This window comes from Bos javanicus, chromosome 28, assembly GCF_032452875.1.
Source record: "Bos javanicus breed banteng chromosome 28, ARS-OSU_banteng_1.0, whole genome shotgun sequence".
Lineage (NCBI taxonomy): Eukaryota > Metazoa > Chordata > Mammalia > Artiodactyla > Bovidae > Bos > Bos javanicus.
Window position 1 is genome coordinate 45,289,545 of NC_083895.1, and position 15,001 is coordinate 45,304,545.

Here is a 15,001-nt window from a genome sequence, read left to right on the forward strand (position 1 = left end):
ACGAGCAGGAGTGCATTCATTCATCCATTCATTCGTTCATCATGCTTGTGCAGAGCTCTGGTGTGTTCCAGGCCTCCGGTAGGGCTCTGGGGACACAGAAATCAATGTGCCACGAGTCCCGCCCTCCATACTTTGGTGGAGGAACTGGATCCCCAAAGCAAAAATGTCAGATGCAATAAGCGCCCAAACCAGAGACATGTATTTGGTCCTGAACCCACAGAGGACACTGGAGCTGAGTTCTGCCAGGAGGTAGAGCGAGGGCTTTGCAGAAATGGGCCTTGAAGGATAACTAGGAGTTCGTGGTGCCAGCAGCTGGGAAAGAGACAGGTTCATAAGATCAGGTTGTTTGGAGGCCAGCAAGTGAGAGAGTGACGAGAGCTGGGGCAATGAAGGGAAGCTGGGGTCACACTGCAGAGAGCTTCATGTCCTTACAGTCTGGGGACTGGAGGCTGTGCTGCGGTGGTGCGGAACCCTTGGAGGATTCAGGCCATGGGGTTTCCGGGAACCAAGGAGCCTGTGGGGATGGCGCGGGTTTGCAGGGCAGAGCGTGGCTGGGCTCGGACACCGAGGGATGGGGAGGGTGCGTCCACAGCGAGCTGCTGGAGGTGTTGACGGACTTTCCAGGGGGAAGGAGAGAGGCCTCAGGTGTTCATCTGTAAGGGCTCGTATCTCAACCCCATGGGGCTGCTCTTGGGACATGAAGGTGAGTGAGTTGGTGGGCTGGTGAGCCCTGGGCAGAAGAAAGAGTTGGCTTATTTCAGGGCTTCAGGCAGCTGGCATGTGGTCCCAAGCATCCAGCTTTCCTTTCTAGAGAACCGGAAGAACCAAGCAAGGCCTGTGGGTGGGGAAGCAGAAGCCGTGGGGTCCTGAGCTGCCATGGAAGGTAGGTAGGGTCTGAGGGGCCAGGGCTTGGCCAAGAAGTTTTCCAGATGGCTGGGGTGACTGTGAGCTCAGCCTGTCCAGGGACGGTGGGTCAACAGGACAGACTGAAGGGTGAGTTCCCATGAGAACTGGGCCCTCTCCGAGTCCTGCTGGGTCCTCAGAACCTGGCATGGACCAAGCAAGAGCTGAGCTCACATGACTGGAGGAATAATTCAAGGCCAGGCAGGCAGGGAACACCGAATCCTGAGGGAGGGTGGGAGCAGGGGTCAGGGCTGCCCACCCAGGGCTCTGCACACACACACACACACACACACACACACACACACACACACACACACACACACATGGCTGGTGACCAGATATGGGGATTGCTACATGTTGCTCCTGCAAGCCATCAGCCCATACCCCAAACTCATTATGAAGGAGACTGGTCAATATAGTGAGGGGAAGGGAGTGGGGAGACCAGTGCTGAAGGTCTATCTCAGCGTGGACTCAGGGAATCTTCCTTCTACTTGACAGTGATTGTGGGCAGCAAAGGTCTGGGCATATCACGGGAGGCTCAGCATCGATTTCCGGGTAAAATGGATTTTCAGTCACCAACAAAGCCCAGATGAGCAGCTTTAGCTGTGGTGACTGTGGCGAGCGGCCAGACCCCAAGCCTTTCTTCCCACAGCACAACAGGGACGAGTCTCAGTGAGAGATGCTCGCAGCCATCAGAGAAGCAGGCTTTTCCCTGAGCATGAGTCTCAGTGAGAGATGCTTGCAGCCATCAGAGAAGCAGGCTTTTCCCTGAGCATGGGGGGTTGGCACGTCTGGCAAGATGGCCAGGAGGCCCAGAGTCCGCGGGGATGCTGGACACACTTCACACACAGGTCAAAATGCACGGCCTCCGTAGGCCTACTTCGGGGGCAGTGACTCCCTAGGACTTTGTAGGTTGTTTGCTCCTTGCCCACACAAATGACCCTCATGCTTCTGCATCCCTCCCTGCAGGCAGGCCCCCTCCCCACCCCCAGTACAGAACCACTGCCCTATCCAGCCGAGCCTCACCCTCAGTTCAGAGTCCCCCTTGTCGGCATGCCCTCTGCCACTCCCATACATCAAGGCCTGTCTCTGACTGTGTCCTGGACACCTTACTGCTTTGACATGGACCAGGCTCAAGAAACTTCATTAGACTCTGTGGTGAGTGCATTCTATTTTGCATGCAGTGAAAGCTTCTTTCCTTTTTCTTCCACAGAATAGTAAAGAATCTCGACTTCACCGTTTATAAGTTTGATGACTATGGGAAAACATTCATTAAGCAGCAGAAATGCAGCCCCGATGCCTTTATTCAGGTGGCCCTCCAGCTGGCCTTCTACAGGTAAGCACAGCCTGCCCAGGGGGACTGACTGATGAGCTACTCTTGGGTCTAGAAGCATCTTGGAGGGAGGGATGACTCCCTGTGAGCCTAGAGGATGGGGGTATGACCAGGGCAGGCTGCATGGAAGGACCCTGTCACCTAAAGCTGGCAAGCAATGACCCAGGGGCGCAGAGTTCATGGGGGTGGAGGGACGCAGAGCTGACAAAGGCCAGGCAGGTGGCGAGAATATCAGGTGGTTCCCTCTTGATCTCAGCCAGCCCACCTGGGGCACTGGAGCTGTGACCTGTTCCACCCAGTTTTCCTGGTCTTGACAAGGAGTTGGAAGTAGCATCCCTGCCCACCCCCTGGTGGGTCAAGTCAAACATCTGGGGCTTAACTGGTTTCCGTTGCTCATTCCCCTCGCCCCACAGCAGTTCTCCTCCATCCTCTGCCCTCCACCTCCAAGCCCCCGCCATCTAATGTTTGGTCAACTGTAGCCCGCCTTTGCAGGTCTCTGCTTCCACTCTTGTCCTCAGTAATCCTGTCTTCACGAAGCATGAACTTTGAAATATCCAAATCAGATTCCATTACCTACCACCTTGAGCCCAGCCAGTGGTTTCCCATCATGCTTAGAGCAAAGTCCAGGCTTAGAAAGGCTCTTTGTGAACCAGCCTTCCCGGGGCCCTGCCCCCAAGCTCTCTTCCACCTCCAGACCTTGGCTTTGTGCCAGTGCCTCTGCCTACCCACCTGTCACCGCCAGGCTTCACACACCAGCTCCTTCCCACAGCCCAGGTCTCTGCTCAGGTGCAGCCCTCAGAGGCCACCTCGGAGCCTCACGCCACCAGCTCTCTGTCACAGCGTGCTGCGTTCTTTTTCATTCATGGCAGTTGTTATGCATGTGGGCTCCCTTGTTCATGGATTTGCTGACTTTGTTTTCTAAACTGTCTCCCCCAGGTGTGATGTTCTCAGTTATCTTGCGTGCCTGGGACAGAGTAGGCATCAGGGACTGTCAGAGCCCTGAGAAGACCCTGCAGGGGTTTTAGCCTGGGGTGGCATGGTCAGTGTGTGGTTTAGAAAAATCCCTTAAGTAGTAGCTCTGTCCTGGGGAAGAGATGCAGAGTTGGGAGTAAGAGTTGAAGGCAGGGTAGGGAGCCAAATTGGCCTTTTATGAGAGGTGAAAAATTACGCAAAATAGATCTTCCTCAAGACAGGGCTGGCTCCTGTGGGTCCCAGCGTTCCAGAAGCAGCAGCTCATAAGCTAGCACAGGTGCTGTGTGGTAAAGGGCACCACACCCCCGCCAGAACCTGCTTGTGGTCTGCAGTCAGAATGGGCATACAGTGACTTGGAGAAGGCCCTGGCACGGAGGCATCACTAATGAGTGGGTGGCATCCCAGACTCCAGTGTCCCTCGCAGGGGGTGTGACCCACGGGGAAGGCCAGAACCTGCTTGTGGTCTGCAGTCAGAATGGGCATACAGTGACTTGGAGAAGGCCCTGGCACGGAGGCATCACTAATGAGTGGGTGGCATCCCAGACTCCAATGTCCCTCGCAGGGGGTGTGACCCACGGGGAAGGGAGTGCAGCCACTCTGAGTGTCATCGGTCAGGTTGACATCACCCCCCCCCACACACACACACAAGGACTGTGCTCACCGCCAGGCATTGGGCTATGGAAGGACCCAGCCTCTGGAACTGCATTCAATGCCTTTCTGACACTCAGATGGCATGTGGCTGAAATGGGCCATGAGGTCAGTGCCCTGCTCGTGCCGTGGCTGGGGACACTGCTGCGCTGGTGCTCAGCACTTCAGAGCTTCAGATCCAAATCCCAGAGGGGATGGGGACAGAGCCCCCTTCCTCTACCCTCCAGGGATCTTTGCTGTCACTGGACATGGCCAGGAATAGATGAGGCCAGAGGCTCCCAGGCTCACTGAATAGGCAAAATACCACCTGCTGCCTATGGAATGAATGCTTCGGAGTTTCAACTGTAACCAAAAAAATTTTTAAATCTGCTTCTAGATTCAGCAGAAACGCGGAAGCTGCCTAAATTGGGGCCGATCAGCTACCAGCCAGTGGTGGCGTCTACTTCTGTGCTCAGCATGGTGTTTGCTCCGAGGGGCTGTAGAGATACAGGAAATGAGCTCCCTGCCAGAGTCTTGGGTGGGGTGGGGGATGAGACATGAGTACAGGAAATGCCACTTTCTCGGCAAGTCATACAGTGTCAAGCACTGTACCCAGTCAGACTCTCGATTCCCCACTCCTGGAACTCACCCAGGGCGAGGGAGACTTGCCTGGAGGAGGCCAGGATACCAGGCCACCACAGGCGTGTGACTTTGGGTGTCACTGCCCTTCTCTGAGTTCTGTGTCTTGCCCCTCCCTGACCCCTTAACACCAACAGCCTTACTGACTGGTGGGAAAGGTGTTTGCCAGCCTGGTGTGCCAGCCTAAGGGTGCTTGCTCAGTTCACATATCTGAGAAAGAGACTTGCCCTGACTGGCGGGGCCAGCGGTCACAGACGTGAGGAAGGAGAGACACAGCCCTGGTACCCATGGGTCACTTTGGAAGCAGCACTGCCCCTGGACGGTGGGCCTGTGCAGCAGCTGGCACCCATGGCCACCAAGGCCCCCTCCTTGCCTCAATCCACAGTCATGCTTGAATTGTTTTTAAATAAAACAGGATTCCCTCAAGAGTGGGAATGATGAATTATTCCATGCTGTGCTATTAATCACTCACTCATTGGGTCTTGCAGAAAATTCTAGGTTTCCCACCAGATTGGGACTTAAAAAAAATAATAATAAAAACAACTACCAGTCATGTCTCCCTTATATTTTATATCCACACAGTATCACCCTCACAGGAAAGTGTGCTCAGCTCTTCATATCAGAGCCTCCCCAGCATTCATCTTTGGGGAATCTCCTCCAGAATTCTATTAGCATTAAAATGAAAGACTGCCAAGTGAAGGCAGGACTGTAAAAATCAAGGCAGGCGAGGCTATTTTTCCTTCAGCATTTACGACTCCCTGAGAAGGCAGCACCGTCTGCCGTTCCCCCTTCATCCTGTGCAGGCTCCACGGGAAACTCGTGCCCACCTACGAGAGCGCCTCCATCCGCCGGTTCCAAGAGGGACGGGTGGACAACATTCGATCGGCCACGCCGGAGGCGCTGCGTTTTGTGAAAGCCATCGCTGACCACCACACAGCCGCCGCGCCGGTAAGTCTTGCTGGCCTGAGGGGTCTCAAGGAGGTCAGTGGGGCAGCTGTGGGCCGCCTGTGGCTCAGCCCCGGGACACCCAGCTCCTTTGGCTGGTCTGTACCTGAGCAGCCTCTTAAAGCCCCGTGCACTGTGTCTCTGTCCATTTATAGGATTCGGAGAAGCTGTTGCTCCTGAAGGATGCCATCCGAGCCCAGACGGAGTACACGGTCATGGTGAGTGACCTCGCCTGAGCTCAGGACCCCCGCTGTGCCCAGAGCCGGGGCGCAGCACAGCCTCTGGGTGACAGCTGGGCCACCTCCTATGCAGCGACTTGGTGAGGCCACCTTGCCTCCAGAGCCTCCTCTTTCTTATTTTTAAAAGCTGCGTAACACAGCACTCCTGCTTTTTACGTGGATTTTACAGGAATACAATGACTGGTCTTTGAAACAACACCAGTAATAACAGCACCGACATGTAAAGCACCTTACAGCTTGTGTAAGAGAAGGCAGACCTATATGGTCTGCACAGTCTCGGGTGAGGCAGTGTTTTTTCCCCCCAGGGCTGTTTCTGCCTTCTTATTCTCCATGTATTTATTTATTTATACTGCTTGTGAATACAAAGATTTTTTTTTGCTGAAAGTTAATGGTGAAATTGAAATGGTAAGGGAAATGCTTTCCTGGGTTAGGAAAATAATATATTCTCTGGCACTGCAAAGCCATCATTTGCATACAAACCAAAAATAAGCTACTGCTTGGACTGGTGATCAATATATTAATTGTGAATCATTCTGATATAGTCTCTGAAGGATCATACAATCTATGGAAAGGAATTTACTTGGTATTTACTCTGTTTGCTATCTATATATCTGAAAGCAAGCACAACATAGATCTGGGTTTTAGAACTAGCCAGCATAGGCTTTTCTCCAGTTCAGTTGCTAGGTCCCTGATCCATCTAAATGGGTGTCTGTTCTGTTTGGGGAAAGTCAAGCTTGCTGTCATGTCTTCTGTGGGTGTCCTTTGTTTTTCTGCTCTATGCCAGGCAAGGCGTTAGGTGCTGGCAAATAAAAAACGAAGCCCTTTCCTTGGGGAGTTCACTACGTAGTAGGGAAGAGAGGCCTTAACTGTTTCAGGAAGTAGCAGAGAACATGGAGGAGTAAGTTCCTTCCACTTGGGAAAGCCAGGTGAGCTCCCCAGAGGAAGTAGTGCTTCATCCGAGACTTAAAGCAGGAGGTGTTTGTCGGTAAAGGCAGACGGGAAGGATGGCCCTAGAAGGGAGCAGCGTGCGCACAGGCAAGGGCTTACAGTTGTTACTTATCGAGCTCTCTTTCTAGTAAAACTATTGGAGGATGTAGACCACTAATGTAAGAGAATAAAACACAAAAGAGAAAATCACAGACTTAAACATCAGAAGATTCTACACCAGGAGGAGGTCGAGAACAAGGATGAGAGCAAAGGGAGGTCCCAAGCTGACAGCTGTTCAGCAGACCCAGGGAACAGTCAGTGCACAGAGAAGCAAGAAGTGAAAGGAGAAATTAAACTGGTAAATTGTCTGATACATTTTTATGCATTAAGGGAAGTTTTACAGTTCTGGCTGAGGACTTACGAATCAATAAATTGTAGATGCATAGAAAGATAAGCAAGTGGGAAAATCATAATTTAATCATTTACAAACTGTCAATTCTAGGGAACACAAAAAAACTGATTAAGGAAATCTAATCCTAACACACGCAGGACTCAGGACTCAGCTGTGAATACTTGCATAATTATAGCCATGTAAACACTGAATGTTGATCAAGTGACAAGGAGTTCAGATCTAACTCTGTTGGAAGCATTGGGGAGTGGAAGTATATTTGGGAAGGAGGGTATCAAAGAGCCAAGTTTCATCTTCTATAATAAGGAAATTGAAAAACGCAGTAGCAGCAGTCTAAGCATAGTATTCAGAACTAAGAAAGCCAGTTGCTAAAAGGGTTCCAAGTGATTGCTTCTGTGGAGAGGGACTCAGTGCTGGCAAAGTGACATTAAGTCTTTGGCTTATTTGGTGTTTCTTTAAACTATAAATATACAACTTTGACAATTTAAAATTTTATGAAAACTTTAGGGAAATATTCTCCAGAGCGTTGCCATAGGGCTCTGCTGTGTTAACTATTTTAAGTTGGTGGAAACAAGTAAGTAAAAGAGATCAGGGATGGGGAGAGGAGAGCCATAAGGATGCTCTGTAGGTCCCTGGTTGGATGTGCGGGGTAAGGAAAGAGATCGGGGATGGGGAGAGGAGAGCCATAAGGATGCTTTGTAGGTCCCTGGTTGGATGTGCGGGGTAAGGAAAGAGATCAGGGATGGGGAGAGGAGAGCCATAAGGATGCTTTGTAGGTCCCTGGTTGGATGTGCGGGGTAAGGAAAGAGATCAGGGATGGGGAGAGGAGAGCCATAAGGATGCTCTGTAGGTCCCTGGTTGGATGCGCGGGGTAAGGGACGGAGGACGAAACCAGGAAAGCTCCATGTGTCTGGCAAGTATATTTGGCAGAGGTTCTGGAGAAGGAAATCCCAAGGAAAGGAGCGGACGTGGTCCAGACACGCTGCCACGTCCCCTCAGCACCGTGTGCTTCTCCTTCCCAGTACTTACGCAGTTTGTGATCCGAGTTTATTTGTATGATTGGTTAATACGCCTCCCACCCCACCCAGGGCTCCAGGAGGCTGAGTCCGCGACTGCTTTGTGTTCCAGCAGCTTCTCAGGCACATAGTAGGCACTCAGTTCAGGTTCTTGAATGAACAGAAGACCGGATGTTGAGTCATTTTGCTCGTTACTACTCATGGCTCTGATCCAAAGAGTCTGTTGAATCAACCCCAGTTGCTACAGGAACTTCAGAGATGGTGAAAACCGGGGTGGACTGGCTGCTGTACAGTGTAGCTGCTCTCACAGATCTGCACAAAGCAGTCAGTACATAGCGGCGACCTGAGAAATTAAACGCGCGTCTACTTCATAGCTGGTCTGTCTCACAGCTCTTCGCCTCTGTCCTAACGGGGCATGTCCAAAGTGAGTGGTGATTGTATAACATGTCTTTTCAGCCTATAATTAGGTGTGTTTGGAGAGACTGGGGCCCCTGAGTCATCTTTATGCATCCATTCTCACCTGAAAGAGAACAGCTGTCAAATTCCAAAACGTACCTTGTAAACCTGAACAAAGTTCACTGTGGTCGAAGATCTCCGCCTCTGTGGGGCCTTAACAGCTAAGGGGCCGTCTCATGTAACCGTGAAACCCCCAGGAATTACTCAGTTACCCTGATGTTGATCCAGAGGTTATTACAAGAGGCCAGAGGAGGGACTTCCCTGGGAGCACAGTGGATAGGAATCCACCTGCCAATGCACAGGACACGAGTTCAGTCCCTGGTCCGGGGGGATTCCACATGCTGTGGAGCAGCTAAGTCCGTGAGCCTCAACTCTGAGCCCACGTGCTGCAGCTACCGAAGCCCAGGAGCCCTGCAGCCTGTGCTCTGCAGGAGGAGAAACCACGGCAACGAGAGGCCCACACACCACAGAGAAGAGTAGCCCCCACTCACTGCAACCAAAGAGCGCCCACAGAAAGCAGCGAAGATGCAGCATGGCCAAAAAGAAAATAAATACATTAAAAAAATTATTTTAAAAGAAAGAGGCCTCTATGTCTCCTTCAGCCCCACAAATTGCCCCAATCAAACATGTAATCTGTGCAAAACCCCTGTGCCTGCTGCACACAGCCTCCTGTGGGGAAGACAGAAAAGACTGCCCTGGCTCCACTGTCCCCTTCCAGCCACACCACCACCCCTGAGCTCCTCCTGCGTAGGAGTCTCCACTGCTATTCTCTTATCCTTTGATAAGATTTCAAGTACCTGTGACAAAAAGAAAGACCTTTTCTTCATCCAACAACCCTTGAAAATGTGAGCTGAGCCTCTGCTAAGCTGTCTAGCTCCTGTCTCAAAATTACTCTTAGATTATGAGTCCAGTTCAGTTGAATTGATTCTGAGCCTGTGAAACAGCAGCCAAGATTCGAGGACACCTCGGCACCCTCTGCCCCTCATTCCTGGGGCTCCTGCTGGAGGATGAAGTGTTGGTTGTGGTGAAAGCCCATCAGTGACAGCCTGGGGTGCCCCTGCCCAGGCCTGGATGGGTTCCAGCCAGCACCTGTGCTCCTGCCCAGGTTCTGCCCCTGAAGGGGTGCCCAGGAGGGCCAAGCCAGCCCTGCTGTTTCCACTTGGAGCATGAGGGGTTATACACACTGAACCTCGGCAGGGACCATGCTGTTGGGGGGCGGGCAGTCAGACTCACTGGCTTTTAACTCGGGCATCCTCATCTAGAACCCTACCTGCTCTGGCTTATCCCGGGTGTGGAGAAATACACAAGGAGCAGAGATCATGTAGGAGTGCTTGGTCCTGGGTGGCCACCACACACGGATGTGGTCCACAGCAAGCACTGGGTGGGCAAGAGCCATCAGAGTCCCCACGAGCTTTGCAGACTAGAGAGGAGAGAAGGAGGGGAAGCCCGTGTCTCAAGTCCTGTTCTCTGTCTCAGGCCATAACAGGGATGGCCATCGACAACCACCTGCTGGGGCTGCGGGAGCTGGCCCGGGAAATGTGCAAGGAACTGCCCGAGATGTTCACGGATGAAACATACCTGATGAGCAACCGGTTTGTGCTCTCCACCAGCCAGGTACTGCCCCAGCGCAGCCAGCACCTGAGAGCATTTAGTGGAAGCAGTGGGCTTTCTCACAAGCTGAGTGATTACAGCCCACTGCTCGGAATCAGCCCGGTCCTGGCTCTGCTTCCCGTGAACTGCATGCCCTTCAGCAGAAGGACCAAAATGCTCAGAGTGCTGGTTTCCCCATCTTCTAAATGTGCGTAATCACAAATGCCTCCTTAGCAGCGGTGGGCAGGATGGGAGAATACCCACTCTGGTGCCCTAACCACTAGGCATATTCTTCCAGTGTTGCCCAGGAGGTGGTGTCCTCTGGGCCCAGAGGCAAGCCCTGGCTCAATCAGATGCGATGATGTAGGTAGAAAGCCCAGACCCCCCGTGCTTGGCATGGACAGGGTCCTCCAAGCAGGTCACAGACCTCATCATAAGGGGCAAGTCCGGCATCTCCTAAACCAGCGCTACCGCCTTGCTCTGTTGGAGGACCGCCGACGCAAAAGCAGAACACGATCTGTTAGAGAAAGGCAGCCATCTAGAAGAGAAGATACCTACCCCCCTCCCCACACCCCGCCCTCCAAATGTCAGTTTACTGAAACTCCGCCTCATCTGCGAAAAGCAGAACGTGGGCAAGAACAAGGGCTGATAAAGTTGTGTTTGAGGATAAGAGCCCACTCGGTAATTTCGTTTTGTCATTACGGCAGTGAGCTTGCAGCCGTGAGTAAAAGAGGACAGAGCACAGCAGCATAAATTCTTCAGGAAACCATCCGTGGGCACGAAGTGCCTCGGAACGCTGTATGGCCTTCGGCTGTGGCACGGCAAATTGATCTGACAATGAGGTGACTCTATTAGCAAGACTAATGGTCTGTTCTGCCCCATTAAAACGGCCAGTGTCATTTCTGAAGGCCTGAGCACACAGAGCCTGTGGGCTTAAAACACACACCGCCCTGCACCTCCACAAGAGCGTGCTCCATTTCCGCTCTGAAACCAGCTAATACAATTAATTCAGGGTGTGGTGGTATTTTTTTTCTCCAACTGCAATGAACATTGATGGCTTCAATGCCTTCAGAAGCACTTTTTCTTGGCTTGTGATCTGCATTATAAAATCGCAGCCCTCTGAATTCAAAATGTATCAGGTACATAACTAAAAACTCCAGTTGATGGCAATCTCTGAGACGCCCAGTGCTGGGTAATTGTGCGTGACCAGGCTGTGGGGAGAAAAGCAGACCAGCCAGGCAATACTGACAGTAATTAAGGATGTGGGAAAAAATCGACAGAGAAGAGGAGGCAGATTTCCTCCAGTTCATAAATTACTCCCTCTGGGAAGCCATCTAACTGTTGGGTGCCACCAGGGTGCCGTTTAGTAAATTGCTCTGATTGCCTGGGTGATTCAAACAGCCCCCAGGTGAAGGAGAGATTCGGCCCAGCACTGGGTCACTCTGGGAGCTTCCAACTCCACGAGTAGAGCAGGTTTCACACCAGGGAGGGGCTTATGGCCTCCCTTCTGATTCATGCAGTTAGATGGGTTTGTTTTGATGACTCTGGCTGTGGCCATGCATGATGAAGCAGTCCGTTGATGTGCTTAATTCAGTCACACACCCAGGTGGGCAATAGTCAAAGAGGAGCAAATATCTCCTTGAGGCCCCTGGACTGCTAGAACATCATGCTTTGCGCAGACTTTCAGAACAAGCAACTTCTGACCTGTCCTCTCCTCCAGGTACCCACCACCATGGAGATGTTTTGCTGCTATGGTCCCGTGGTACCCAATGGGTACGGTGCCTGCTACAACCCCCAGCCAGAGAGCATCCTTTTCTGCATCTCTAGCTTCCACAACTGCAAGGAGACATCATCAACCAAGTTTGCCAAAGCTGTGGAAGAAAGCCTTCTTGACATGAGACGCCTCTGCAGCCTGCCACTGTCTGCCACAGGCAAGCCACCGGCAACAAAGGAAAAAGTAACAAGGCCCAGTCAGGGGCACCAACCTTGATGGCTGCCACCAGCTTTCAACTCCTCAACCCAGCATTCTGCAGCTGCCAGACCCCGCCGAACCCCTTGCTCCCAACCTTCACCCCAGCTTTCTGTAGCTTCTCTATAACTCCAGACCCAACACAGACCACATTGAGGCATCACACAAAGCTGGACTGGTAGGAAGAATGCATCCCTCATGAGGCATGGGAATCGTCATTATTTATCAAGGTGTCCTCGGGCCTGTGTGTTGGGAAATAAGACTAGCCTGGCTCTGAGGCGGCCCGGGTGAGATGTGGAAGCCACCACTGACTTCCCTCTGTAGCCACAGCAGCTCAGTATTGGTGTGTGCTTCCCAGCAGGACCTAGCATGTCCAGTGAAAGAATGAGTCACCTTATTATGTGCAATGCACCCGAATGAACCATGAAGGAAGAGGCTAACCCCAGGTCATTGCTTTGTGTCCCTTGGGGAGGAGTAGAGGGCTTTGTTTTCAGATTCAAAGCAGTCTGATCCTGGCATTCAGAGCGACCCGCCCTGAGACATGTGGCCCTGTAAGCAGTACGCACCCCTGACACACACACACACACACACACACACACAGCCCAAGTTAATTTAAAATACAGTGATCTGGGCCTGCAAACACTTTTCTCCTTTTGCCTCCCGGAAGCAGCCTTCCACTGAGTTCAGAAAATCTGGTCTGGCTATTCTGAAAGGGGAAGAAAATGGTCTGCCATTTCCCTGGAGCAGCTCTGCTCCCTGCTTTCTCCGGGGGCCTGGCAGGGCCCGGTCCACCTCCCCAGGGATCTGCCACTTGCTTTTTTTCTGGTTGCCTTCCCACTCGCCTTCACAAAAAACATGCCCTGATAGGTGATCTGCCTTTAGGAGGAGAGCAGGATGCTTCGGGGGTTTCTGCTGCTGCTGTTTACTTGTTTTGTTTCGTTCATTCTTGAGAGGCTTTTAAGAAAAGCACTGTGACATTAATTTCAGAATACGGTCTCAGTGGCCTAAGCTGGACATCCGTGGATAGCTGGGACTAAAATGCATGTGGAGGAGCCGAAATCAAAGCTCTTAAGTGGCCTGGGGGCTGAGGGCACAGCTGGTGAAGAGAGGGGCTGAGAGGAGGGAATGGCTGTGCACAGAGCCAGCCTTGATGGAGGGGCCAACAGTCCACAGAACTGAGCTGAGAATGTCCGGGGAGGCACTGCTCATGGAGGAGATGGTGAGAGGCACTTTCTGCTAGGGCATATTTTTATGGGAAAGCAACCAGAAAAATCAAAACTGCAAATAGCCAAGGCAGCTTGCTTCTGTCCAGAGGAGGTGCAGAACTGGGCTCCTATCACACTGAGTTCTGCCATGCTTCCTGTGAGTTTTCCTAAAAAAAGAAAAGCCCTTTACTCCTCCCACAAAGACACAAGCCAATGACCTCCCCATCCTGCTCTGTGTCACCCTCCACTGTGGCCCGGGGACCCTTAATGTGTCTCTTCTTTGGAGCACTGTGCAAGCTCTCTGCCCTTTGACTAACATAGAAGCAGGCAGGCTGAGATGGGGGAATATTTTGACCTTTGCTGGGACCTTTGATAACACAGACAGCCCTAAGCTGTGAATTCCTTGAGCCAATGGTTTCAGGCTGAGAATTTCTATTGTATGATCCAGGAGATTCTGGCACTGCCCCTTCAAAACCATTGGTCTGCAGAGTCCACGCTGCTTCCCTCGCGAGTCCACCTTTCTGCTCCCCCCTGGAAAAGCACAGCCCAAGAGTCCCAGGGGTGTTTGGAGAACTGCTGTCCACCTGCTGTAAGCCGACTCAAAGCTACCTACTTGTTTCCAGCAAATGACCACGGTGGAGATCCAAGTTCTCTTCTGGTTTCTCTCCAAAAGTTTCTGGGTGGGTAGACAGCTCTGGTTTGGGGATCAAGCAGCCTCACTGGTCTTGGCCAAGAGACTTAAAAAGCCCAGAGACTCAAGTTCTTCCATCATCAGATGGGGACAAGAGCATCCCGGCCTTGTGAGCTTGTCAGGATGGTAGGTCACGTGTGTAAAGGGACTTGCATGAGCAGGTGGGCACTGGTGCCCGCTGTCGGGATGATGTTACCCCAGCAGGCACTGCTCAGGTGATGTTTGTTTCACACTTTCTCTCAAACACTCATTCGTCAGAACCAAACACATCTGCCATTTTCTGAGCTTGGGGAAAGGGAACTGACTGTGCATTCCGATATCAACCATGTGTGGATGGCAGACGTTTGGCAGGAGGGAACAGCTCCTCTCTCCGAGGGAGGGGCTGGAAGCTGGTCTTCCCCCTCCAAGTTCAGGTGGGTACACTGAGCCTTTACATAAAGGCAGTGCTGAGCCATGGCCTTGGCCATCTCTGTGGGGACCCTGGTAAAGGAGACTGTCCCAAGAGTCCTCAGAGAGATGATGAAACTTGGAGACTCAGATTTGGGGGGACAATGATGCATAATAAAAATGTATGTGGCCACCTTACAATACTGCTAAGTTGCCAAAATATATAAAGTTGATATTTGAGTTCTATTTTTATAAAACAGTTCTAGATTTATGGCAATATGTACATGTGTATTTATAGCCTTTTGATTTTAAGTTATAGTTTTGTGCTTTAAAGAAATATATGTGTGATGAAAGAACTGTATATTGAAAGCACTATATTCAAATTATTTAAAGACTGTAAGTCTATATTCAATAAACAGTAATGCCAAGAAAGATGGCATTGGCTGCTGTTGCTGCCCAGAAATGCTATAAAAACTTGTGTAGTAAATTCTGTCAGCTGGGTCAACAATTCATTCGCCTTTGTCTGAGGTCTGACAACAGCAACTGCTGCTGCTGCTGCTGCTAAGTCGCTTCAGTTGTGTCCGACTCTGTGTGACCCCATAGACGGCAGCCCACCAGGCTCCCCCGTCCCTGGGATTCTCCAGGCAAGAACACTGGAGTGGGCTGCCATTTCCTTCTCCAGTGCATGGAAGT

At 51.6% G+C, this 15,001-nt stretch overlaps 1 protein-coding gene across 1 annotated transcript in view; it reads left to right on the forward strand.

Moving 5' to 3' along the window:
- Positions 1-14,757, forward strand: part of CHAT (choline O-acetyltransferase) — a 55,174-nt gene extending 40,417 nt beyond the window's left edge. Inside the window, exons 10-14 of the mRNA XM_061405681.1 lie at positions 2,117-2,239; positions 5,278-5,422; positions 5,575-5,637; positions 9,943-10,080; positions 11,777-14,757. Coding sequence (XP_061261665.1) covers positions 2,117-2,239; positions 5,278-5,422; positions 5,575-5,637; positions 9,943-10,080; positions 11,777-12,046 — 739 coding nt within the window. The 3' untranslated portion in view covers positions 12,047-14,757. The remainder of the gene's footprint in view (positions 1-2,116; positions 2,240-5,277; positions 5,423-5,574; positions 5,638-9,942; positions 10,081-11,776) is intronic.
- The last annotated feature ends 244 nt before the right edge of the window (positions 14,758-15,001 follow it).